Below are 27,527 nucleotides of genomic sequence, written 5' to 3'. Positions count from 1 at the left end.
CGTGAGGCCGCCGGGTCAGTGAAGCAGCCGGCCGGTCGCGCCGGTGTCGGAGTAGAGACACAGGGTGTCGATGGCGGCGGCGGGCGACGCAAACTGATCAAGTAAAGATCGGAAAACCAAAAAGAAAACGCCGATCAAGATGACCGGCGGGAGAGAGAAAACCCCGGAGCAAGGGCTCGGGAAAAAGACTCTCTAGGGCAGCCGGTTAACATGGCCGGCGGACGAACCCTAGGTAAGGGCGGCGCGGCCCCCGGCGGCGGTCGTGGAGGCCGACCGCCCCAAGGGCGGCGCGGTAGTGCGGAAGCGGCGGCAATTAGGGTTTAGGATCGACTTGCGATAGATACCATGTTAGAAGGAAGAAAGAGGATTGATGGAATAGTTCATTGTATTGCTTGAGCCTCGTGAGCATATATATATATATATATATATATATATATATATATATATATATATATATATATGAGTACAATGATCTAGTTAGAGTACAAGACAAGCCAGAACAAATCCTAGTGTATCTCGTCTTTCCTAATAAACATTATACTCAACATTGACCATAGCCCCCTTTTCATGTTTAGTTGGATCATTAAGCAACTAACAACGATTCTCTGAGAGTTCTCACCCCTCTGCGTGCACTGATGCCATTCCCATGAGCTGGACAACCTCTGTGCGGTCGTCCCTACACCTCGGTCAAGCCTCCCACGAGGGACCTAAACGTCCCGCTCGTCCTTCTTCTATCGGCAACCCCAGCTCAAGCTCCTCCCGACGGCAGCCCCTGCCCAAGCTCTTCCACTGCCATTCCCGTGAAGCTCAACGACATCCGTGCATGCGGGGGAAGGCCGGATCCTCCTTGATGCCTCCAGCGCCACTACGGCTTCTCCCTCCATGCTGCCTCCACCGCCATTGCCCGTCCCCGACTGAATCCAGCTCTCTCTCTCCGTGCGCCCCGACTCGAACCCCTCCTCTTGTGGCTTTCGTCGCCCCCAAACAGACCAGAGGATCTGCAGCCAAATCCCGTGAAGAGAAGATAAGGGAGAATATTTCAGTCTTTTGTTCATCTATATAACAACTTATTCGGAATCAGGTGGTGAATTAATGCTTAAACGTGCAAAAGGGGCTTATAATCAAGAGGCAAATCAAACAAGGGGGCTCATAAGCAAGGCAGATAAAGAAAGGGGTGTGTGAGCAAAGGCACAAAGGCAGATGAACTAGGGGGGCTTATAATCGGTTCTTCGGGGTGGGGGGGTGGGGGCAGCGGAGTGGGGTAGGAGACGCCGTTCGCGGCGATGTGCGTTTTTCCTGAACGAGAAAAGAACCTGATGTGGCTAATCACCTTGCTCCAAGATTCGTGCTAATGATCCAAGGGCACAAAACACGTTCGGGCTGCGTTCCACATAGTAATGTAGTACTCCCTCCATTCCCTTTTGTAGTGTGTATTAGTTTTTTGCCAAAATTCCGCTGTGTAGTGCATATATGCAGCCTGAGCCTTGCTTGGACGAATTCATCCTCGACTAAAATCACGGGGAGCACAGCAGGTGGACGCACATGGGCTGGGACAGACCTTGCATGCAGGATTAGTCTGGTACTCCCCCCGTTCTTAAATATTTGTTATTTTAGAGATTTCAAATAGTTACCACGTACGGATGTATATAGACATATTTTAGAGTGTAGATTCACTCATTTTGCTTTGTATGTAGTCACTTGTTGAAATATTTAGAAAGACAAATATTTAGGAACAAGAGGAATACAAACCACACCTCCAGCGCATACATTGGTACAAGAGCTGCAAACTATGCGCACTAGCATTTACCAAGGTAATTAAACGACATCAAGTAGTTGCAGTAAGCAACATCAAAATCAAGTGGTAACAAAGGTAGAGCTCTGGAGAGCTCCTGCTCGGCTGCTCCTGGTCTGGACTCTGGACCGGAGGAAGGCCTGGTCGATTTAAATGCAGCGGAGGGAGATTGGAGTTGGACAAACAAGTTCGACCAGACAGCAGCAGCCCTTCTCCCCAGCTATCAACGGAGGTGGCGCAAGACGGTGGGAGCGTGAGTGGCGACGCGAGCTGGTGGCCTGGTGCTGCCACATGGAGCAGCGAGAGAGAGGCGGCGTTGTTGTGCGTTGCGGCGCCAAGCAACGGTGGTGGCGGCACACACGATTGGACAAAATCGAGAGTCCCAATTCGGCCGAAACCCTATCAAAAGAAGGTTTTTCTTTTCTTTTTTGATTCCACCCTCACCTTCTTCACATGAAAACAAGTCGATTGAGAGGCTTTTCTGAAAATGACATCGAACTATTTGGTTTTTTTTTGAACCGCCCGGTTCAAACGGTTTTTTCCGGTTCGATTGCTTGAACGGTCTGATTTGCTTAAAAACCACTGGGATCGCTGGTCCGGTCCGGTTTTTTAAATTATGATCTAATGTAATCATGCTCCCTAAACTAATCTTTGCTACCGTTCGTCGAGATCATCTTGTTTTGTTTGCTGGAAGTAGTGTTTTGGAGCTCAACTTGTCTGAAGGATCATCATGATGCGAGTAGTTAGGATTTGGTTTTGTGCTAGGTGAAGCAGCATTGTTGGGGACGACCTTCCAATTGCAGGCCTACCTTTTTGTCGCTACAAGTGATATCGTTAAACAGTCTCAGGTGTTGCGTTTTCGTTGGATTCTTGTTGCTGCTTTGCCTGGGACGTACGAAACTCGTGCGAGGCACCGTGTATTCAACATGATTTTTCTCAGGTCTGGGAAACACATAGCATTGGAGTGACATACGTCCTCTTTCAACACTGGAGAACCACAGGAAAAACTGCGTGGATGAGAATTTTCTTTTAAAACAAAGTGAATTTTCACAAGGATCCAGATCCTCTAAAAGAATCCAGTAATTTTCTCTGAATCGAGCCCTATAAGAAGGGAGCACTGATCATATTTTCAAGAAGTAGAAAAAACATCATACCACAAAATTCCTATGGATCAAGCATCAAAACAAAGAATCATGTAGACAAGATATAGCTCTTCTTCGAGATAATCACTTGACTAATTCAATTAAACTCAAAATCCACAATATATAGTTCCTCGAGTTTAATACGACGATACAAATACAAGTTCCCCACAGCTAAAAACAAGGCCCATGATCCTCATAATAAAGTTGCAACGATATACTGCAGGACGAACCGCGGCAGGCGAACGAACGACGACGATCTACTGCGACTCGACGGACGGCGGCGGCGTGTTGGCGGTGGAGTCGGGCTTGAGGCCGCCGAAGATGGGGTCGGCGAACATGGAGCTGACCTTGTTCTTGAGGCACTCCCAGTGGTCCCGACCCTGCGCCTCCGCGAACTGCCGGTACTGGTCCTTGGCCAGCTCCAACAGCGACGCGTCCTCGCCCACCGTCCTCTTGAAGCACGACGTCGCCGCCGCCGCCGCCGCCTGCGCCTCCTCCTTCTCTGGCGCCGCCGGCGCAGCCGCCCCCTTGTTCTCCATGAAGAACTAAAAACTGAGATTGAAAACTTGTCTACGTGAAGAGAAGAAGACGATATTGATGGTTGCGGTTGCGTTGGTTTGGTGGCCAGGGGGCGTGGTTACTTATATGCAGGGGAGGTCGGCCTATCTTGAGGAGGAAGAAGGGTCCGAGTGGAAATAATAATTGGATAAGAACACAAGTCGACCACACGAGAAACTACGAGTCCGGATCATCACCATGGCAGAAGTAAACACGGATTCTTAGCTTTGGACTGGACTGGATCACAAGTAAAAACGGACACTTTTCTTCTCTTCTCCGATGAGATGATGATTTCCCAAGTGCAAACGGGAACGGGAACTACTCCTTCTCTCTGTTCCTTCCTTGTTTTAATCCCCTTCGCTACCAATGTGCCAAGTGTAGTCTAGGAAGTAGAGATAGATTCGGGGGTAAAAGTTCTTTTTCTCAGTCAGTTCACTTATGTGTGTAGTCGCCTTGATAAAGTTTTATCGATGCGATGATGCCGAAATCTCCCTTAGTTGAGTCATGTATCTAAACTAATCTCTTTTTTTGCGAGAATATCTAGTCTAATACTATGCTCCTCAGGTCATTTCTAACCGGTTCCCAATAGCCGATTATAAAGAAGTAAAATTCTGCTTCCACTCCTCTAACCGGGACCTAACTAGTACCCAATAATTGGTAGAGTAGTAAACTTCTGGTTTTACTTCTCTAACCAGGACCTAACCGATCCCCAATTGGCCTCATAGGAGGATAAATTATCCTCGGCCGCCGCGGTTCTCCCTATATTTACTTCACCGCTTGCCGGCCGAGTAAAAAATATCACACTCTCTCTTCCCCTCCTCCTCCCCTCTGCCCTGCCGCTGGCGCCTCCCTTGTCGTTCGCCGCCTCCCCCTCCTTCCAATGGCCAGACGCGGTGGCCGGAGGTCCCCGCCGTCAATCTGCAGCGCGGATCCGCACTGCCACGCCCGTGGTTCGCCTTCAAGAGGCGCATCCTCTAGCCGTCACTGCACGGTCGATGCTTCGGCCCCCACTCGGTTCGCCGACTCCCCCCCCCCTCCATAGCGGGAGCCGCATAGGACATACATCGGCATCCAGCAGTGCCCGTGGGGAACATGAATGGCGGAGATCACCGACCGGAAGACCCACAAGAGGAAGTGGATCGAGTCGTTCCACATGATGGCACTCGAATACGACCGGTGGCAAGTCCAGTTCCACGACTCCGCCGTGAGGCTCAATTTCCCTTTTGGGACGACGCCTGCCCACCTCGTCCCGTTGACGCCAGGTGTGGTGGATCCGGCGACGGCTCGAGGGAACCGGGAGGCGAGGGAGCACCTTGCAACAGAGGCCGCAGACAAGGGTACATGCCGGACCTCCGCCGGGAGCACCCGAACTCGTAGAGGCAGAGCGGCCATCTTCGTGAAGAATGTTACCGGTGGTGGCATGTCGAGTAAAGATTGCCTCAACCTCCACTATGGCCCATGATGATGAGTAGTCTAATTTAGTTTAAGTTTAGTGTAGTTTAAGTTTGAATTTATGTTTAATGTTCGATTGTCAAGACTAGGTTGAACTTATGTTTAAATGTATGCAAATTTCAGTTGAATTCTTGCAAATTTATGTTTACCAAAACTTAGTCCACTAAGGTTTACTTGGCCGGATCCTCTATTTTTTAGGGGATCGGTTTTTGGTTTGAAATGGCCTTAGTTGAGTGTACCTAAATCTATGCTAACGTTTATTAATGTCGAGATCATCTTGGTTCGTTTCGTCTCCTGGAAGTTGTTTTACTTGTCTCGAGGATCATGATGCGAGTAGTTAGGATTTGGTTTTGTGGTAGGTGAAGCAGCATTGTTGGGGACGACCTTACAATTGCAGACCTCCATTTTGTCTGGGAAACAATGGCACCCTCTACAAATGATTATATATCGTTAAACAGTCTGAGGTGATGCATTTTCGTTGGATTCTTATTGCTTCTTGGGACGAAACTCAAGCGAGGCACCACCGTATTCAGCGATTTTTCAGGTCTGGCAAAACATATACGTCCTCTTTTAACACTATGGGTTAACACTAGGATTATTAGAGAACCGCAGGAAAAGCAATTCGTTTGTAAAGAGATTTGGGTGGATGAGAATTTTCTTTCAAAATAAAGTGCAAAACTTAGGATTTCACAAGGATCCAGATCCTCTGAAAAAATCCAGTAATTTTCTCTGAATCGAGCCATATAAGGAGCACTAACATATTCAAGAAGTAGAAAAGAAACATAATACCACGAAATTCCTATAATCGAGCATCAAAACCAGCATCAAAACAAGATATAGCAAAAATCACATTGAGAAAGAAAAAAAATCACAGCTAGATCAGAGTCCGGCGATCGTCATCAAGCTGAACGTGTGCAAAAACTCGGAGGTGTCGTAGTTTCGGTACTTGATCGGTCGGGCCATGAAGACGTACGACTACATCAACCACGTTGTTATAACGCTTTCCCTTCCGGTCTACGAGGGTATGTAGACAACACTCTCCCCTCTCGTTGTTGTGCATCACCATGATCTTGCGTGTGCATAGGAATTTTTTTGAAATTACTATGTTCCCCAACAGCGCCGGCCCGCGCCCCGCAGCCTCCTGGCTTGCGCCCTGTTGCCTCCCTCCGGCTCGATCTCTACTTCTGGATCGACCGGCCGGACGTCGCCACTGCCCTCTTGCCTTGCTCTGCTTCTGGATCGAGAGGCACGTCTGCTCGCGTTTCGTGCTCGTGTGCGCCTTGGCCCGATCTAGATCGGGTCCCTTCTGTTTATTGACCAAAAAAAAGGAGAGAGAGATAAAAAGGGGGATATCTTAGTATGTCATCTTCAGGCTATGTGGTTGTTCCTCGATGCTCGGTGATCTTTAATGGCACCAACTATGCCGAGTTTGCAGGCTTCATGCGCATTCATATGCGTGATCTTCTTCTGTGGGGTGTTCTTTCTGGCGAGGTCCCCTGTCCGCCATGCCCTGTTGCGCCCGTGGCCCCAATCCCACTGGTGCCGCCGGTCCTTGCTGTTGATGCTTCTCACACTGACCGGGATGCTGCCAAGGCTCTGGATGATGCTGCGGTTGATGCTTATGATCAGCAGGTATCCGCTTATTCCGATGCTCTCTGTGTACCGGGATGATCTGTCTGCTTACACTCAGTGGTGCAATGATGATGCTCGAGCTGCTGTTGTTCTCACTGCGAGTGTCCTCCTCAGTTTGCTTCCGAGTTCACGGGACTTGGCACAGTTGCAGCGATGTGGTCTTATCTCTGTCAGCGCTATCAGCCCTCTGGTGATGCTCTCTACCTATCTGTGGTGCGTCAGGAGCACGCACTTCAGCAAGGTGATTCTTCTGTTGATGAGTTCTATTCACAGTGCTCTGCCATCTAGTGCCAGCTTGACTCTCTTCGGACAGTTGTTTGTGGAACATGTCGTTGCTGTCAGACTACTCAGTCTGATCTGGAGTTTCAGCGGGTCCATGAGTTCTTATCTCGCCTCCGGTCTGAGTTTGAGCCTCGCCGTGCTCACTTGCTTGCTCGTGGTCGTGTTCCTATCTCAAAGATACTTGCCGAGCTTCGTGCTGAGGAGACCCGGCTTCGCTCTGCTGGGTTGCTTCTGGTTCCATCAGTACTGGCCGCTCGGGCTCCTGCCTCGTCTGCTCCCTCACTGCTCCGCCGCTCCTGCCTACTCCTCCAGGAGGGGTGAGCCGTCCTCCTTATGCTGAGAAGGGCATGTCGCGATGTGACACTGTCTGTGGTTACGGCTCCCGGCCAGGTCACCCAGAGTCTGATTGTCGCCAGAAGAAGCGAGACCAGAGACGCTCCTCCTTCAGCGGGACTCCTGTGTCTTCCTCGACTCTGTCACTCATTGACCCGGACATTGTTCGCCTCAAGCGTCTTCTTGCTTCCTCAGGCTCCTCGTCGACTGCTTCTTCTGCTGCTGTGACTGCATCCCCTTCCTCACCATCACCGACATCTACATAGTCAGGTACATCTTCGTGGGTTCTGGATTCTGGAGCCTTCTTTCATATGTCTTATGATTCTTCCACGTTGTCTTCTCTTTGACCTCTTGATTCGCCTGTTAATGTTCTTACTGCCGATGGCACCTCTCTTCCTGTTGCTAGTCGTGGTATTCTTTCCACTCCATCTTTTTCTGTTCCGAGTGTTTCACATGTTCCTCGCCTTACCATGAATCTTTTTTCCGCTGCCCAACTTACTGATTCTGGTTGTCGTGTCATTTTTGATACCGATTCTTGCTCCATTCAGGATCGTCGCATCAAGGCTTTGGTTGGTGCTGGCCCCCGGTGCCGTGAGTCAGCGGGCCTTTGGGAGATTGACTGGCTTTGTGTTCCTTCCGCTACCACCACTTCTGCCAGCTCTCATGCTCTTGCTGCCTCTTCGTCTGCGTCCTTCCAGCAGTGGCATCATCGCCTTGGTCACATCTGTGGCTCTCGCTTGTCTTCGTTAGTTCGTCAGGGCCTCTTAGGGTCTGTATCTGGAGATGTCTCCTTACATTGTAATGGTTGCAGAGTTGGCAAACAGACTCAGTTACCTTATCCTACTAGTGAATCTGTATCTCAGCGTCCTTTTGACTTAGTTCATTCTGATGTCTGGGGTCCTGCTCCCTTTGATTCGAAAGATGGTCATCGCTACTATGTTTTGTTTATTGATGATTTCTCTCGCTACACTTGGCTTTACTTCATGAAATCTCGTAGCGAGGTTCTCCCTATATACAAATGTTTTGCTGCCATGGTTCACACCCAGTTTGCCACGCCCATTCGTACTTTTCGTGCTGACTCCGCTGAAGAATATATCTCTCAGCTGTTGCGTGGTTTTCTCGCGGAACAGGGTACTCTTGCCCAGTTCTCTTGTCCTGGTGCTCATGCTCAGAATGGCGTTGCCGAACGAAAGCATCGTCATTTGCTTGAGACGGCTCGTGCGCTGATGATTGCTGCTTCCCTTCCACCCCACTTTTGGGCCGAGGTTGTTTCCACATCCACCTATCTCATCAACATTCAGCCATCTTCTGCTCTGCAGGGTGGCATTCCTATGGAGTGTCTCACTGGTCGCTCTCCTGACTACTCAGCTCTTCGTATGTTTGGATGCGTGTGCTACGTTCTTCTTGCCCCCCGAGAACGCACCAAACTGACTGCTCAGTTGGTTGAGTGTGTTTTCCTTGACTACAATGATGAGCACAAGGGATATCGATGCTGGGATCCAGTGGGTCGTCGCTTGCGCATCTCACGCGATGTGACTTTTGATGAGTCTCGTTCTTACTACCCACGTTCTTCTTCCTCGAGTCTATCTGTGGACGACATTTCTTTCCTTCTCCTTCCTGATGCATCCTGCTATGTGCCTCATGTGTCACCTCTTCCTTCGGTACCTCTCATTCCTTCAAATTCACCACCGACCCCGTCTTGTCCATCCTCCTCCTCCACTTCTCCACCATCATCTCCAGTCCGTCGCCCTCTCTCACCGTTTCCTCTCCACTATACTCGCCGATCTCGTACTGAGGATGTCTCCTCTGACGAGCCTTCCACCTCTGATGCACCTCCTCTCACGCCTCCCTCGGTTCACAACCTCCGTGCTCGGCCTCGCCCCCCGCCTGATCGCTACTCCCCTGATCGGTACGGTCTCTCTGTTATTGCTGAGCCCACTTCCTATCGGACTGCCATGACTCAGCCCGAATGGCAGCTTGCGATGGCTGAAGAGCTTGCTGCTCTTGAGCGCTCTGACACATGGGATCTAGTTCCCCTTCCTTCCGGTGTCCGTCCCATCACCTGCAAGTGGGTCTACAAGATTAAGACTCGCTTCGATGCTTCTCTTGAGCGCTACAAAGCTTGTCTTGTGGCCCGTGGTTTTCAGCAGGAGCAGGGGTGAGATTATGATGAGACATTCGCTCCTGTGGCCCACATGACCACTGTCCGCACTCTTCTTGCCGTGGCTTCTGTTCGTCAGTGGTCTATCTCTCAACTTGATGTTCAGAACGCTTTTCTCAATGACGAGTTGCGTGAGGAGGTTTTTATGCAGCCAACAATTACAACTATAAGTCCCTCCTTGAGAGTCTTATTTCATAAGTCCCAAATGCCCACTTTAAGTCCCTATAAGTAGGGGTGGACTAACGAGCAGCTTGGCTCGTTAAGCTCGTACTCGTTAAAGCTCGGCTCGTTAAGCTCGTTAAGATTAACGAGCAGAAAACTCTGCTCGGCTCGGCTCGTTTGAAGCTCGTTAAGCTCGTGAGCGCTCGTTAACAGACTATAATGTGTTATGATGTACATGATGAATGTGGAGGTATGGTTTTCAAGATGAAATATGATGACAAAAAGAAATGAAGTAGTTTGTTGCCTCATATGTCGATTAGATTAAATAGATGGGCTGAGGTGCTACAAAAAAATTTTGTCACGTAAGATGAAAATTTGCGTTGTGTTGTTACTAACGAGCTTAACGAGCTACTCGTGAAACTCGTTAGCTCACTCGTTAAGCTTAACGAGCTAAAATCAATGATTGACTCTGTTCATTAAGAAGCGAGCTACGAGCTTAACGAGCCGAACTATCGAGCGCTCATTAAGCTCGCGAGCTACGAGCTTTTGGTCCAGCCCTATCTATAAGTCCCTCCTGTTTGGTTTAGATGGGACATGACTTTTTTAAGTCCCTAAACCAGTAAGTCCCTGGAAACAAACACCCTCTGAGTGTATCTAAATCTATGCTAACGTTTATTAATGTCGAGATCATCTGGGTTCGTTTCGTCTCCTGGAAGTTGTTTTACTTGCCTTGAGGATCATGATGCGAGTAGTTAGGATTTGGTTTTGTGGTAGGTGAAGCAGCATTGTTGGGGACGACCTTACAATTGTGGACTTCCATTTTGTCTGGGAAACAATGGCACCCTCTACAAGTGATTATATATCGTTAAACCATGTGAGGTGATGCATTTTCGTTGGATTCTTATTGGTTCCTGGGACGAAACTCAAGCGAGGCACCGTTTTCAGCGATTTGTCCAGGTCTGGCAAAACATATACGTCCTCTTTTAACACTATGGGTTAAGACTAGGATTATTAGAGAACCACATGAAAAGCAATTCATTTGTAAAGAGATTTGGGTGGATGAGAAGTTTCTTTTAAAATAAAGTGCAAAACTTAGGATTTCACAAGGATCCAGATCCACTAAAAAAATCCAGTATTTTTTTCTGAATCGAGCCATATAAGGAGCACTAATATATCCAAGAAGTAGAAAATAAAACATAATACCACGAAATTCCTAAAATCGAGCATCACAACCAGCATGAAAACAAGATATATAGCAAAAAATCACATTGAGAAAGAAAAAAAAAGTGCTCTTCTTCGAGATAATCACTTGAAGAATTTAATAAACTCAAAATCCACAATATACAGCTCCTCGAGTTGAGGATAGAAGTTCCCCACAACTAAAAACAATGCCCGTGATCCTCATAATAAAGTAGCAACGGTATATAGGTCATCTAGACGGACGACGGCAATCTACTGCGACTCGACGGACGGCGGCGGCGGCGTGTTGGCGGTGGAGTCGGGCTTGAAGCCGCCGAAGATGGGGTCGGCGAACATGGAGCTGAACTTGTTCTTGATGCACTCCCAGTGGTCCCTCCCCTGCGCCTCCGCGAACTGCCGGTACTGGTCCTTGGCCAGCTCCAACAGCGACGCGTCCTCGCCCACCGTCCTCTTGAAGCACGACGTCGCCGCCGCCGCCGCCGCCTGCGCCTCCTTCTCCAGCACCGCCGGCGCAGCCGCCCCCTTGTCCTCCATCAGGCCCCGAAAAACTTGTCTGTATCTACGTGAAGATGAGAAGACGATGTCGCTGCTTGTGCTTGCGTTGCTTTGGAGGCCATGGGGCTGCGGGATCGTGCCTGCTTATATGCAGGGGAGGGGAGGGGGCGCTGGCCGTCTTGGACTAGGGGCAAAGAAAGAAGGAAACAGAAACAGAAACCGAACCGAACAAGAGGAAGAGAAAGAGAGCGCCCCGTTAACCAACCTTCTTGGATTGGATTGGATATAACTAACGGCCACTTCGGAGTTCGGATCACGATGATTTCCTTTCCCGGGTGCAGACGGAACGGGAGCTACTTCTGTGTCTCTGTTTCTATCCTTGCACCCTGCTCCAAGCCGCGAGCTTTGCTTTCTCCTCAAGAAACAAGCGCATGCTATGCTCCTGTCCTATATAACTCCAGCTCGCCGCCCACACCCCATAGCAGCATCAGCGACAGCGGCAATATCCAAACCTCTCCTCTTCTCGATACACCGGTGGGTTCCATAGCATTTTCTTGACGACCAAGCCCGGCCGCGACGTTCGAGTGCCATGGACACCAAGGGGGCGGCGGAGGCCATGCTCAAGGCGGCGGCGCCCATGGCCGCGGAGGAGGAGGCCATGCTCAAGGCGCTGGCGCGCAAGGAGGAGGCGGCTCCGGCGCCGGCGCCGGCCGGAGCGGGGCCATGGACGACGACGGAGGGGATCAAGGGCGCGGCGTCGGCGGCGGCGAAGCGCTACTGGGCCAGCCTCAAGAGCCAGGCCCGCGCAGCCGGCGAGTACACGACGCACAAGGCCCGCGCGGCCGGCGAGTACGCGACGCTCAGGACCCGCCAGGGCGTCGCCCTGTTCGGCGAGCCCAACATCGGGCCCATCAAGACCATCGTCGATCGTTGCTAGATAGGTTTCTGTTGATGAGATGCTGCCGGTAGGTTGAGGCTCCGATGATGACTTTGTTCACGTCTTCAGAGTTCAATAATTTAGCTCTTGATCCCGGCCCAATATCGTCGCCAGTTAGTCGATGAAGATCCTTCGTTGTTGTTCTTTCTTTTACCGGGATTTCCATTGATAGGATGATTATAAACAAAAATAATTTATTAGACATGCAATGAACCTGATCATCAACTCTTTAGCCACATCTTATCTTAGTAAGTATACAACACATGCATGGAACCTGATTCCTTCATCGGATGACACCAACGGCTGATATTTCAATTCATAATCTTTACCCTCAATCACGCTTGCATCCTTCACATTTTCTTCTCCGAGAAAACGACCTGAGGCTTTCATCCATTGCAGAAAATTCTCCACTGCTGCCTCCCGTAAGAGCATCATCAATGCAGATTCAGAAACAATCTACATAGAAATGAAACTACATGAGAAACAAGAATCAGTTTTCCTTGTAGTATGCACTTATTATGCAACATCGGCGTTAATTTCAGCTTGTAGCCTTGTACACTTACGCAACATCGACACGCAACCTGTTCATTATGGCAGAAACATTGTGACTTCCAGTTATCATGAAAAGTACTTCCTCCGTCGCAAAATAAGTGTCTTAACTTTGTACTAACTGTATAAAGCTGTACTCATCTTGAGACGGAGGGAGTAATCATTAGGTGCAGATCACAAGCCAAGCCTTGGGGACCTTGTTTCAGTAAAATCTCTACTTTGCAAGACCGATGTTTGACCTTCTATAATGGCTCATCAAATGAAAGTTAAGATCCAACAGGCCAACACGGCGTCACTTCTCACAAGGGGGTCTCTGATTTTTCAGTTTTATTAGACGTTTTCAGGGGTGCGAGAGTTTCGATCAATGTAATTCTCTGATGAACCCCTTCAGAATTTGGACTAGGGGTGTGTTGCTTGACGTTGCAGTCACACTGTCAATGCAAATATGATAGTACTCTAACAGGGAATAATTCCAGATTCAGATTCAGTTCAATACATATTCCAAGTAAGGCAAGAACAGGTCCATAATGCATCTCCATGAAGAACATATCAGTGCACTAAATCACTATCAGTAGCAAGGAAGAATACATCACCGAGTGGAGGCAAAATCCACCGCCTTTATTATTACCAGTCTCGGGAGCGTAGATCTGTCCTCTCCTACTGGCCTACTCGGCCTTCCCGGCGGCGTCCTGCTCCTCCTGGCCGCCGGCGCCGGCGCCCTTGTACTGGTCGAGGGCGGGGCCGGTGAGGCGGCAGATGCGCCACTGCTTGAACACCTCGGCGCCCATCCCCTCGTAGAAGTCGATGGCGTTCTGGTTCCAGTCGAGCACGCACCACTCCACGCGGCCCATCCCGATCTCGGCGGCCCGGCCGGCGACGGCGGACAGCATCATGCGGCCCAGCCCGCGGCGGCGCCACGGCGCGCGCACGAAGATGTCCTCCACGTACAGCCCCGGCCTGGCCAGGAAGGTGGAGTAGTTGGGGAAGCAGATGACGAACCCGGCCGTCACGCGCCCGCCGCCGCGCGGGGACGGGAAGGCGCCGGCCTCCGGGTCGGCGACCGGGGGGGACGCGGAGAGGTCCAGGCGGCGGGAGCCGACGGTGTCGCCCGAGGCCGGCGCGGGGGACGGGGACAGGTCGAGGATGAGGGCGGTGAAGGAGGCGAAGGGGGCCGGCCGGGGCGTGGGGAAGAGCGTGGAGGCCAGCAGCTCGTGGGTGGCGGCGAAGAGGTCGGTGAGGAGCTCGAACTCCGCCATCTGGTGGATGAGGCTGTGGATGTGCGGCACGTCGCGCGCGTCCGCCAGGCGCAGCTCCGCCCACACCTCGCCGGAGAAGGTCGTCGGCGCCGCCGCCATCTTGGTGCGGGCGATAGGGGTCGGGGGGTGGGTGGGTGGGATACGCTGCGCTGCAGCTAGGGTTGCTCCTCTGCTCTGCTCTGCTCTGTGATGAGATGACCGGTGGAGATGGAAATGTAGAGTGGTTTCTCTTTAAATTGATTGAACTTTTTACATATGATGATATGCTTAAAAACAAATTATGGTGCTCAACATTATCTGCTAGTCTACTAAGCCTCTGTGATCTTTGCACACCCCTTTGCATTTTTAGCACCAGGCCTTCTTTGGATTGAAGGATTTTCACAGGATTTTCATAGGATTGTAAACCTCTGGATTGTTTTCTACGGAATGCATTTGGATCACAGGATTGCCTTCTCAAAATTCCTCAGGATTGGGTTCCCAAGGCGCCGATTCCAGAGGAAGTCACGCCTAAGGACCGACCTCTTGGAAAGATTCCTAGCGTGAAAAGAGAGCGCTCGAGCGGCGTGTTCGCGTCAAAACAGCCGCGCGTCTTCGTGTGAAAGCACCACACATTGCTCTCGAAAAGAAAGAAAAAACACCTCGCACCGCTCTGAAAGGAAATAAAGAAAAGACATCAAATGTTACATAAATTGATCTACGTCTAGAGCGTTTGCTTAGCAATCAGGGGCGAAGGTTTCTTAGCACAAAGGAAATGAAATGTGTTTGGATCGAAGATGATGTTATCTCCATATCAAATAATAGTTCACAAATCATCAAGATGGTTTGAACATAATGGACAATGCCCAATTCTCGAGCAGAGGGGTGACGACTTGTATTTCTGACAGTTTTTGTATAAATTATATCATTTGTTTAATTTTATTATTCTTGGTAATGAGACTATTGTTGTTGCTATCCTCGTAGATTCTCGGAAAAAGAAATTTTTGGCCCACGAATAAGATCCAATGGACAACTATATTTCAAATAATTATGTATGAAAATTCATAAAATATTTTTGATATTTGTTCTATTTGTCTTGAGCGACTGTTTAGCATTTAGGAATGATGGTATTCTTAGCCATCAAAAAGGTAAGTACACTAATATCAAAGGTGGATATAGCTTCATAGGACCATATAAAATGACAGTCGACATTAAACATGGTTTGAAAGAACTCGAATCAAGGATCTTTGGCATGCGAATCCTTTTTCTTTGTGGGGTTGCAAATCCTTCCGGTTGATGTCAGTGTTCTTAGACAGATGATTATCCTGCCAATGGATGTGATGCAATTGACAACTTATGTACCTATCATTTTTGAACAGATCATACCTTTAGCAGAGTTTTGAAATATCTTTGCATTAGATTATTGTCGGTAGAGAAACTTTACGGTTTGTTCCCGCTCCTGGATAGGGAAACTTCTCATCGAATAAACGACCATTTTTTCACCTTTTCCTTGTATAAATGCATTATTATTGTTTTATACAATTTTTATCTTCACTTTGTTATTTTTTGACGAGAATTTTTAATCAATTCATCTTTAATCATGGTAATACAACGGACATCGAAAATAAAAAAATTACATTCAGATCCGTAGACCACCTAGGACGAATACAAGCCCTGAAGCGAGCCGAAAGCGCGTCACTATCATTGCCCCTTCCTCTCCGGAGTTGGCAAAACTTGTTGAAGTAGATAGTCGGAAAGTCGTAGTGCTAAGGCCCCATAGAACAACAACCACCGCCGATGAATAGAAGCGTAGATCGGAAGGATCCAATATGAAGACACATGAGCGTAGATGAGAAATACCAGATCCGAGCAGATCCACCAAAGACAGATCCGACGAAGACTCACCTCCACGCGCTTTTCGATGATGCTAGGCACACCACCGAAACAGGGCTAGGAGGGGAGAACCTTATTCCATATTCAGGGAGCCGTCGCTGTGTCGCCTTCTGAATAGGACACAAACCCTAACAAAAACGCAAAGAAACATAAAAAATGGAGCCCTCCCGTCGACAATGGCTAGGATCCACTGCACCTTCGTCGTCTTAAAACCACATGAGACAAGGCAGATCGGTGGCGCCGTCGCCGGGAGGGAGAAACCCTAGCCGCATGTTTGCTAGAGAGGATGATGAAGGGATGAGTAGTATATGAAATAAACATATTTGATATTGCTGTTGTCCTTTATATGCAACAAAGTTTATTCTGCTGAAGTTTCATTTATTCATTATAAATGAAGTTATTATTATTATTATTTGAATGTACACAGGACAAACTTGTGAGCATCATATAAATGAAAATCTCCCCTAAAAACGAATGAAATTTCAACTCATTTTTTTTGAAAAAAATAAACGAGATTTAAAACTGCGAGATCCCTTAAAACCCCCGGGCCGGGCGCCCTCCTGCCCGCCCCAACTAAACCCTAACCCCCACAACCACTCTCCCCTCCCACGCCGCCGGCGGCCGGGCGCCATGGTGAAGGCCTACCTCCGCTACGAGCCGGCGCTCTCCTTCGGCGTGGTCGCCTCCCCGGAGTCCAACGTCGTCTACGACCCCTCCGGCCGCCGCCTCCTCGCCGCCGCCCTCGACCGCTTCGCCGCCTGGGACCTCAAGCGCGGCCTCCCCTCCGCCACCTTCACCCCATCCTCCTCCTCCGCCTCCCTCGCCGTCTCCTGTGTCGCCTCCTCCCCCGCCGCCGCCTCCGCCTCCGCTTCCTCGGTATTCCCCCCCTCTCGCCTCGCCTGAAATTCGTCCCCTTTTCCTGCTCCCCGCGTTTCTGAACGAGCTGGATTGATTTTTCCTCTCTGTTGGCTTGTTCAGGTTGCGAGTGGCCATGCCGACGGGAGCATCAGGCTGTGGGACGCCGAGACCGGCGCCTGCGAGGCGACGCTCCACGGCCACCGCTCTGCTGCTTCTGCCATACGCTTCGCTCCCTCCGGCGCTGTCCTCGCCTCCGGCAGCAAGGACTGCGATGTCATCCTCTGGGACGTCGTTGCACAGGCCGGCCTCTTCCGGCTCCGTGGCCACCGTGATCAGGTTTGGATATGCTCTCTATCTCCATTTGCTGGCGTAGCCAACAATGCTAATTTGTGGATTGCTTGCTGCAGGTAACGGATTTAGTGTTCCTGGATTCGGGGAAGAAGCTGGTGACCTGCTCCAAGGACAAGTTCATCCGGGTCTGGGACCTCGACACACAGCACTGCCTTCAAATTGTAGGTGGCCACCACAGCGAGATATGGTCCATGGATGTTGATCCTAGCGAGAAGTTTTTGGTGTCTGGCTCGGCCGATCCAGAGCTCCGGGTGTTTAGAATCAGGCAATCAGCTGAAGAGGGCGAAGATTGGAACAAATGGGATGCACTCAAGCTGTTTGGCGAAATTCCGAGGCAGAGCAAAGAAAGAATTCAGACCATTAGGTTCAATAAGGATGGCAGTCTTGTGGCATGCCAGGTGGCGGGGAAAACTGCTGATATCTATAGGATTCTTGATGAAACAGAGGCCACACGGAAGGCCAAGAGGCGGCTGCACAGGAAGAAGGAGAAGGCTTCAGCGAAAGCTGCGGCGGCGGAAGGGAATGGTAGTGTCATAGATCCTTTGCCAGCTCAAGACTCTCAGAATCCCACTGTTGTGGTTACCGATGTATTTAAGCTCCTCCAAGTTTTGCGGACCAGCAAGAAAATTTGCTCTGTTGCATTTTCTCCAAGCAATCCACCAAAAGGCTGCCTTGCGACCCTGTCTTTGTCTCTGAACAATAACGTGCTTGAGACGTACTCGGTGGATATTGAGAAAGTGTCTAAGATGTACTCAGTTGAGATACATGGGCATCGTTCTGACATCAGGAGTCTTGCACTTAACTCAGAGGACAACCTCCTAATGTCAACTAGTCACAATGCTGTTAAAATCTGGAATCCTAGTACAGGTGACTGTCTTAGGACTGTTGACTCTGGATATGGGTTGTGCAGTGCATTTGTTCCTGGGAATCGGTATGGCCTTATCGGCACAAAGACTGGTACCTTGGAGATTATTGATATTAACAGTGGGAACTCGATTGATGTAATAGAAGCTCACGCTGGTTCCATACGATCGATTGTACTCATTCCAGATGAGGATGGAACTGTTAATGCACGGGGTTTTGTCACCGGAAGTGCTGATCACGATGTCAAGTTCTGGGAATACCAGTTAGTGCAGAAATCTGATTCGGTGAGTCTTCAGTCTATTTCTTATCATGGAGTCTATTGTAGTAATTGTGCACTGAATAACATTTTTGATATTTCATGATTTTCTCTTATTTTTATTTCTCTTTTACCACCAGTTTTATGAAATGAGTCGTCCACATGAAGACATGTCATTACTAATTTCCTAATTTAGCTTCTAAAAATGTGAAACCATGTGATTGCTTGTCCCATCTGTTTTTCATGTTGATATATGTTATTGGCTTCTATAGCTCTATCCATGAACTAAATAAGTTGGAGGCTTCCTTGTCTTAAGTAATGACTTTGTAAAACCGTAGAAGATAAGTTCCATGCCAAAAGAAATTCTTTTATCCCTCACTTTTTGTTCTTATTTGTATCAATTTCAATGGTAATGTGTGTATCCATTATTTGTATAGCAATTCTCAACATATTTTTGTGTTACCAACGATACCCCACAGCTCTGCTAAAAAGCTTGTGGATTGAAATGTGTGCTGTGAAATTCTTGCATTGGAAACTAGGATTTAAATTTATCTGCAGATATTCATAATGTTATTCTTTTGTTTCAGGACGCAAAGTATCTGAGTGTAACAAATGTGAGAACCTTGAAAATGAATGACGATGTCCTTGCAGTGTCCATTGGTCCAACTGGGAAGCATATTGCTGTTGCTCTTTTGGATTGCACAGTGAAGGTTGTATTCTTATACTCATTATGATCATGGTCTTGAGCTTCGCATCCCCCCCAACCCCCTTCCACACACACACACACACACAAAGTTCAGCATTTACTTGCTTAAAAAAAGGTTCATCATTTACTGCTTAGAATTGATGTATTTCGACCACGTTTCATAGTTGAGGAGAATAGTATCAAGTCGATGTACACATAAGTGAATATCTGTTGATTTGTGCTTTTCAGCGTGTTAATACATTTGAGCACATAATTTTCTGTGCTTCTATGAGGTGATCCGCCATCCGCCATCCTTTTTTTTTATATTTGTGTCACTGCCAATCATTTCTCCTGACAATGTAAAGAAAGGAAATATAAGTGAGAAGAAATATTATTGAAATATACTTTCTCGTGCTAACTTTGCTATTCATGTATTTACTATTTAGAGCACAACCTCTGTATCAGCTAAAAGAAAGATAAGGGATAAATGCCACTAGCTAGGTGTTCATTTCAACCGTTGTACCTGAACATCTAAATTTTGCTTTGGATTTGGAGAATTGTTGAGTGATTTGACGATTTCTCTGAGATGCCAATTGGCGCCCTGCAAAATTGTAGCAATCGAAAAGCAATCTAGAAACAAGCCTGGCTTCAATTATTGCTTCCCCTAATATTTCACATTTTATGCAGGTCTTCTTTCTGGACACACTAAAGTTTTGTCTTTCACTTTACGGGCACAAGCTTCCAGTTCTCTGCATGGACATATCATCCGATGGTGCTCTAATAGTTACTGGTTCTGCAGACAAAAATCTGAAGATTTGGGGTATGGATTTTGGTGACTGCCATAAGTCCATCTTTGCCCACACAGACAGGTCCTTTCTTGCCTTTTGGTTTTATCTCATGCTCTGAATAGTGGCAGAATCCTTACAGGTTTTTTTGTGTTCCCTCTTGCAGTGTGATGGATGTTAAGTTTGTTCCTAAAACTCATTACATGTTCAGTGTGGGGAAAGATCGTACTGTGAAGTACTGGGACGCTGATAAATTTGAGCTTTTGTTAACGCTTGAAGGACACCATGCTGAAGTCTGGTGCCTTGCGATTAGCAGTCGTGGTGATTTTATCGTAACAGGCTCTCATGATCGCTCTATTCGGCGTTGGGATCGTACCGAAGAACAGCTTTTCATTGAGGTATTCTATGAATTGCCTTGAATGAAGTTTCCATGTTGAATATATTGAGGTATTCTATCAAGCCCGAGATTTGCCTTCTAATTCTTGAACCCACACGCACCAAAATTTGCAGGAAGAGAGGGAGAAAAGATTGGAGGAAACTTTTGAGGCTGATTTAGACAATGCGGTTGAAGATAGATATGGGCAGAAAGATGATGCTCCTGACGAGGGTTCTGTGGGTGTTCCTGGTAAGAAAACAAAAGAGACAGTAACTGCTGCTGATGCAATTATTGATGCACTTGACACTGCTGAGGAAGAAGAAAAACGTCTTAATGAGCAGAAGGTAGTACTCGAGTGCATTAACAAACATTAAGTTACCAAATGGACATTAACGTCAGCTGTGTATTTTGCGATTGTCAGGAGTTAAAAAATGATGGGGAGGGAACTAAATCTAAGCCTAATGTTATAATGCAAGGGCATTCACCTTCAGAATATGTTCTGAATGCAGTGTCAAGTGTCCGCCCAAATGACTTGGAACAAGCCCTTCTGGTAAGATTCTTGTTAATTTGTCATGGATTACTATATTTTAAATTGATCTTACCCGAATTTATTGCGGGTTACAGCCTTTTGAGTCCTCATCAGTAGTTCATTGTGAAGTAGACATATATTATATACTTATATAGTGCAACAATCATGTGCGTGACCTTTATGTAAGAAATGTGTCCCCTTCCGATCCTCGCCTGTGTGTTCGTCATCTTGTCGAAACTAAAGTTGAATATGTCAACAATACAGACAAGTCATTGCCCTTTGTGCATCATATCGTAGTTCAGTTGAGTGTCTTTCAGTTGGAGCTCTGATTTTTCATGATGTGCTTCTTCAGTTAGGAATTGATATCTCATGATGTGTCTACATGAGAGCTATTCAACTGATTTCAAGTTATTATTTATGACGAACCATCAACTTAGCAACCAAGCGAATGGTATTTCTCTGCATATAATCATTCGTCATCTGATAACATGTTTGTATTTTCCTTTTTTTCCCTTGAGCAGTCGTTGCCATTCTCAGATGCACTAAAGCTCATGGCTTACTTGAAGGAGTGGTCTCTAATCCCATTGAAGGTACAGTGATATTGATACTTCGATATTTAATCCTAGTGCTGTATTAACTTGCAAAATTCCTGTCCGTGTTCTTAATTTCTGATCCTCACATTTCTGTATCAAATATTTTTTTCAATTTCTCTTGATTGTGGCTACATATGATATTTCATAATTCATATTCATGCTGTCCTCTTGGAGTTGCACTTTCTATGATAGTATCCTCCACTATCCAGGACACACATGAAGTAGTTTGATTTTGTTTAGTGCGCGCTTGCCAAGTTTTGGGCTAGTTAAACTTAGACATGGCATTCGTTGTTGATTTGCTGCTTGAATTTGTGTGACCTGCTGCAGATTTCTCTCGATAACTTGATATGCACAAATCCTGATCTCTTTTGTCGTGACCATGCAGGTTGAGCTTGTTTGTCGGGTTTGCCTTGTGCTGCTTCAAACACACCACAACCAGCTAACTACCACACCGGCTGCAAGATCGATACTGACAGCACTGAAGGATATTCTTTACGGTAGAGTAAAGGTAAATAACCTGCAATCACCTCCTCTAGAAAATAGATAGCCGCTTTGCAGCAATCTGAGGTCATGCCCTTATTTGATTTTAAACATCCTCCAGGACTGCAAGGATACCATAGGTTTCAATCTCGCCGCGATGGATCATATAAAGGTAAGATAAGATGCCACCTTTGTATTTTAACATTTTAGTGCAAGTTGAGGTATTTTTATCCTGAAATTTTCAGTGCAACCAGGCCTTGACTTTTCGGCGATTTGTTTCATGCACATAAATCTTTCAGGAACTGTTGACGATGAGATCAGATGCGCCATTCCGGGACGCCAAGGCGAAGCTCCTGGAGATCAGGCAGGAGCAGTCGAAGCGGTCAGATAGGTCGGACGGCGGCGAGAAAAGGAAAAAGAAGAAACCCAAGGCGTCTGTACAGAGCTGAGCAAGGATTTATTTGTCTGTTTTTACTCAACTGTTGTAGATGTACACGCCACACTGTATTATTGTGTTCATTTCATACTGTCATGAGCACAGCAGAATTTTGAGAAGTTTGTGTGTGGGCCATTGTTACTTGGCGGTTGCCTGCTAGGGAAAGAAGGTGTACGTGTACCTCTCTTTTAGGAAGTCAATGCTTGGTCAAACCTTTTTTTTATGCTTTCAGAAATTGCAGCACCCCTAGCTTAAAAGTTTCAAAACAAATTCAAGGTTTTCAGAGCATTTGAAATATCAAACTTCTGGAAATTCGAGACCTTTTTTGAAAAGTAGAACGTTTAGAGTATAAAACTTTTGGGGAATTCAAACTTTTGGAGTTTGGACTGTAAATAAAGTCTTCTACTTTTGAAAACCTCCAATTTTTTAATAGAAAATCGTACTACAAAAGAATTGAGCTGTCATTTTCTGATCAGGTGTTGTTGCAGTTGCAATCCATAGGGCGACGCCAGATGCCACTGCTGTGATCTCAAATGCAAACCATAATTCCATATTGAGTAAACTTTTTTGGAAATGATAAATCCTGAACATTTGGAGTTTAAGCATGGCAACCCGAATCTTTTTCATGGCAACTTTTGTTCACGCGAGGTTGGCAAACATGGTAAAAACAGTTATGGATGATAGTGCTCTTATGGCATTAATGGGTCGAAACATGGTAAAGACCTGACTTATGTTTGATAAAATCCTTAGCATCAAACATGATAGGATTATTCAGTTTTCATCAAGTATATTCTTATAATGGTGCAAATGATGATGGATCAACTATTGGGCTGACCTCATGCACCTCTTGCTGTTCTAGGGAAGTTTGGTTTAGCATTTTGTTTTTCTCTAGAGAAGACCATGTAATATGATTTGGAGCTAGTTGTCTTGCGGTTATAGAACTTTGAGTTTGTAATGTCTGTTCATGCCTAATAGTCAACATATACTGTAAAAGTTTAGGATCTATAGCATCCGGATACATGAGCCCATACTGGATGTGTATTTCTTCGAGGTATACTAAATTGACATGTTACCGGTTAATGCTTCATATATTATATAGGCGATCCATTCACGTGACTTCATCCTTTGAAATCTTGCGGGATCGCGTCCTCATATAGAGTATAATAGTACTCTTCTTTGGAGCTGAATCCATGTAGCATGAAGTTTTGCTCACACGGTAACTACTTAATGGACTTCGGTTTGCCACAAAATGAATTAACTGACCTTGGTTGTGGCTGACTTGGAACGATGTGTTTGAACATTGCACCTTCAGTCCTTTGCACACTCTTGTTATTTGTTTAAGAAGTTCCTCATGTTTATTTTGTTATGTGTATAGCTTTCAGCCTGCCACTGTTCAAATCTGCAAGTGCCTCACGCCATATGCTACTATGGCGATTGTTGAGCTATGTAGTTGCCAGCACTGCACGAGTTCAGAAATGAAGTATTCTGGTTTGACCATCTGAGTTCTACATTATGTTGTGTTGTGAGACCCAACACTTATTTTGGGGACAGGACAGCAAGCATGGACGGCATACACAGAGTCCATTCTGAACATGTCTACAGTAAGATCGTGGACATGTGTATGGATTATGAAAAATATATTACTACCTCGTCACGGTTTAGAAGGCGCGGTTGAAAATTCTCTGGGACCTAGGTGATTATCTATTGGTTATGAGATGGGCTAAAAATTCACACTACGCATGCATATAAAGATGGGCTAAAAAATAGCATTCACACTACGCATGCATATAGAAATAGTACTAATTAGCTACTAGAAATAAATGCAATGCGCCCTAAATTTTGTCTATTGTGAAAATGCATGCAACTTTAACTGTGCCTTCTAAACCGTGACGGAGGAAGTATATGTTTTGAATTTTACCACAGAAAATTTATGGCTGCAGATGCAGTTGTGCAATGGAGTGGGGGTGGTGGAGGAGAGGGGTGGATAGTTGGAGCAATGGAGAATGAAATGGTGCATTTAATTTTATAGTTACTATCCTCACAACTTATTTTATATAGGCAATAGTGAGCGAAGCGATGGCAGATCATAGATAAAGTTGCATAAAAAAGTAGTACTTGTCGACAATAATTATAAGTTGCCTGCCGAGCCTTGTCAAGATTAACCTTCATTTAACATATTGTATTATATGATGTGAAAATGATGATGTAGAATTTGCAGTTAAAACAATTTTGCAATAGTTGTGGTTCCGTAAATGAAAATATACTGTCGGCGTCGTGCGTGGGTGCCAGCAGCCCTGAACTGGCGCAGAGAGGGCCGAACAGGAGGTCCCCACTCATGCAGCCTGTCTTGTCTGGAGACAAAATGTGGATCGACAACAATTCCCGTATGAGATGTTATCTGTCACATTAGAGCCGTTCTGTATATGGAATTGACATCACACACGCTGGTCATCAAATGGCAATTTCATTTTATGCGATGGACCGAGTAAATGGCAATCACATCAACCACCAGCTAGCTGCGTAGCTAGATCAATAAGTTGCATGAGACCAAGAATTAAACTTGACGTCAGTGCCGAGAATTCGGCGCCGGCAAGCTAGCAATCGCATATGCCACTCGGCGTCGTTGTTCTCCTTGCTCATCGGGTTCTTCTCCGCGCTCCCCTCGAACAGGAGCATGTCGCAGGAGCTGGGCGCCTCGGTGGCATCCAAGAGTTTCTGAGACGCCGCTTTGAGGCGCCCAGCACGTAGGTCACCGACCACGCCCTCCAGGGTCTTGTTCATGTCCCTGTAGTAGCGGAGGCACTCCCCGAGGTTCTTGACAAGGTCGTCGAGGACGAGCACCGTCGATGTGACGTTGGCCACGGTAAGGTTGGTGGCCACGACGGCGAGCTCACGTGCGTCCTTGGCGGACGCGGCCGCCGAGTCGGCCGAGAGCGCTTCCACGCAGGAGTCGTAACCCACTTGCCCACCGCGGCCGACATCGACGCATGTCCTTGTGATGATCGCGGGCAGAGTGCCGACGACGAGGCCGCCATCTCCGGCCGCCAGGAGGAGGACGAGGGTGAGGAGTAAAGCAACCTGAGGATGCATCGCCATATGACTATTGTCGTATCCTACTCACCTCACCGTGACGGCGTGTATTTATGCAGGCAACCAATAGGACCAATTAAGTAATAGCTGGAATGGACCGTATACGAAGTAAAATGAGTGATCTATATACAAAGCAAAATGAGTGAATCTACAATCTAAATTAGTGTATATACATTCATATGTAGTCCATATTGAAATATTTAAAAAGACTTATATTTAGAAACGGATGGAGTACAACGGAAGATAAAATTCCGTATTTACTGAGAGAAATTAGTTACTCCATTAATACCAAATCAATCAGATTTAGGCTGGTTATAATGGAGAGTACCATATACTAGTAGTATCATGTAAAGTGTATTGATACTACCTCCCTAATGCATTGTACTATCATATATTAGTATCATGTGTATTTTATTTATTACCATGCATGACACGTAGTAGTATATCATTTATTATGATACGGTATCATGATACGATACTCAACTTTCATTTTCTTTATTTAATTCTATAACATCTTATCAAAATTGCCTAGTTAATATGCATGATGTTTAAAAATATTTGTCGTAAGAATGGATGTATCTAGATGTATTTTAGTTTTAGATACATCTATATTTATCCATTTGTCCGACAAGTATTTCCGGACAGAGGGAGTACTAAGTATGATACTTCCATTACGACCGGTCTGAGTATCAGATTTTACATTAATGACTGCCATCCGTCGATCATAAATCCAGAGTCATAGGTTCTGATATAAGATGGATGGTGGGGACATACAAACCCCGAGGATGACCGGTTCAACCAATCAAAACGCAAAGTTTTTGAAGTAATCTCTGCTGCTAAAAGGGTAGTTGGTAGGGCGGTGTGGACGGTTTGTTTTCACATTGCTGGCTTATTTTCGCAGCACCTTCCACTACCATCCCTCCACTTTGATTTTCCGTGGCAGGTGCCGATTCAATTAAATCACACAAATATTATATAATTAAGACTATGAAAATCACACTATATATGTCCAATCACCTTCCTAAAAGACAGGCATAAGATTTTTCTCAATACCTTTCAAAATAAAATCAAATATTTGTAGGATAAGACGAGGATATTGCCTACAAACCGAAGATGTAACATACATGTGCAAGTTAGATAAATCTACTGCTGCATGTTTGGGATGCGTGGAGTGGAGCATGCAGGATAATGATCAAACTGGTGCTTGTTGTGTTGGTAACAATAACACTCACTGAAAGAGAGCAGTATGTAGAAGCAAGGTTAAAGTTTATATTTGGTGTAAAGTGTCACGAGAGCTGCTCCTACGCAGTTCAGGTGTATGTAACAGAAGACACTCCTCTGCTCTTGCTCTGTTCCTAGTTGCTACCACGCGTCGCAAACACACGACGGAAAGCAGAGCGCCCGGCAGGCAGGTGGAGCGGGAGGAGCTAGCACCGGCCCACCGGAAGGCAAGTTATAGTACGAACAACTTTAGCAGATGCGCTATATTCCCATTTTACAAAATCGTTATATAGGCCGTCCATAAAAAATGTTTTATGGTAAATATTTGTGCGGTTAAATATTGACATGAACTAGAATTCATATGGATGCACGGAATTCATATAAAATAGGCATGCCTTAATAGTTTATATTCAAAAACACACGCAATATCAAGAGATAGCAAGTTTGTCCCTATGAATGCGCAATATCAAGCCACAAGCGGCCATGGTCAAATCAAGCAAATATGATTGTTGCAAAGATTGTTGCCACCACCACCGGCCATAGCGCCACGATCACCATCTTCAACAACATGGCCCACCTGAGGGGTCGAGGATGAGCCCGACCTCGCGCCGCAACTGCCTTCTTCCTTGCCGGGCCCTTTCTTGCGACTTTGGCTGACTGGCGGAAGGGGTGCAGGCGGCGGCCATCCTCGAGCCGACGACCGCGACGGGAGCAAGGACGACCGCATCGGAAGAAGTTGGCACGACAACGGGCACGGCTCCATGGAACAATTAAAAATTTGCAACACCAACAAGGCGCCTTGCGGCACCAGGGGTGATACTCGTTCACACCAGCAATGGCTTCCAAACAATACCATCATGGGCCTTGGAGCACTTACCTAACCTATAGCCAGGGCCGGCCCTGTGTTTCGGGAGGCCCTAGGCGAACTCGACGACATGGGCCCTTTAAGTCCTAAGACCATATTTATACGTATGTGTTTGCGTGATACATATATATATATATATATATATATATATATATATATATATATATATATATATATATATATATATATATATATATAACTTTATTTGCATAATACTAAAAGTAAACTTTCGACCACACATTTTTAGTTTGAAATTTGACTACAATAGTTGTTGGACAATGCAAAATAAAACAAACATGACATGATTATCTCAAATAG

At 46.6% G+C, this 27,527-nt stretch overlaps 4 protein-coding genes across 4 annotated transcripts; 1 reads left to right on the top strand and 3 right to left on the bottom strand.

Moving 5' to 3' along the window:
* Window positions 1–3,008: 3,008 nt before the first annotated feature.
* Window positions 3,009–3,528, bottom strand: LOC119289528. The gene has a single exon (XM_037568832.1). The coding sequence runs from the start codon at window positions 3,471–3,473 to the stop codon at window positions 3,192–3,194; it is 282 nt and encodes a 93-aa protein (XP_037424729.1). The 5' UTR covers window positions 3,474–3,528; the 3' UTR covers window positions 3,009–3,191.
* An 8,798-nt stretch (window positions 3,529–12,326) lies between these two features.
* LOC119287622 (L-ornithine N5-acetyltransferase NATA1-like) lies at window positions 12,327–14,105 on the bottom strand. The gene is made up of 2 exons (XM_037567201.1): window positions 13,324–14,105; window positions 12,327–12,602 (listed from the first exon to the last, which is right to left on the bottom strand). Exon 1 carries the CDS (start codon window positions 14,048–14,050, stop codon window positions 13,361–13,363), a length of 690 nt encoding a protein of 229 aa, XP_037423098.1. The 5' UTR covers window positions 14,051–14,105; the 3' UTR covers window positions 12,327–12,602; window positions 13,324–13,360.
* Window positions 14,106–16,381: 2,276 nt separating this feature from the next.
* LOC119287621 (WD repeat-containing protein 3-like) lies at window positions 16,382–22,252 on the top strand. Its single transcript, XM_037567200.1, has 12 exons — window positions 16,382–16,696; window positions 16,799–17,014; window positions 17,086–18,177; window positions 18,737–18,859; window positions 19,522–19,703; window positions 19,786–20,017; window positions 20,130–20,339; window positions 20,417–20,545; window positions 21,046–21,114; window positions 21,503–21,625; window positions 21,719–21,769; window positions 21,897–22,252. The coding sequence occupies exons 1-12, from the start codon at window positions 16,451–16,453 to the stop codon at window positions 22,044–22,046; spliced, it is 2,823 nt and encodes a 940-aa protein (XP_037423097.1). The 5' UTR covers window positions 16,382–16,450; the 3' UTR covers window positions 22,047–22,252.
* Window positions 22,253–24,473: 2,221 nt separating this feature from the next.
* On the bottom strand, window positions 24,474–25,141 carry LOC119289527. Its single transcript, XM_037568831.1, has one exon. It carries the CDS (start codon window positions 25,127–25,129, stop codon window positions 24,563–24,565), a length of 567 nt encoding a protein of 188 aa, XP_037424728.1. The 5' UTR covers window positions 25,130–25,141; the 3' UTR covers window positions 24,474–24,562.
* Window positions 25,142–27,527: the final 2,386 nt, after the last annotated feature.

Source organism: Triticum dicoccoides, chromosome 4A (genome assembly GCF_002162155.2).
Source record: "Triticum dicoccoides isolate Atlit2015 ecotype Zavitan chromosome 4A, WEW_v2.0, whole genome shotgun sequence".
NCBI classification, from domain to species: Eukaryota; Viridiplantae; Streptophyta; class Magnoliopsida; order Poales; family Poaceae; genus Triticum; species Triticum dicoccoides.
The sequence above is the reverse complement of the archived record's forward strand: the minus strand, read 5'-3'. Positions and strand labels throughout refer to the sequence as shown.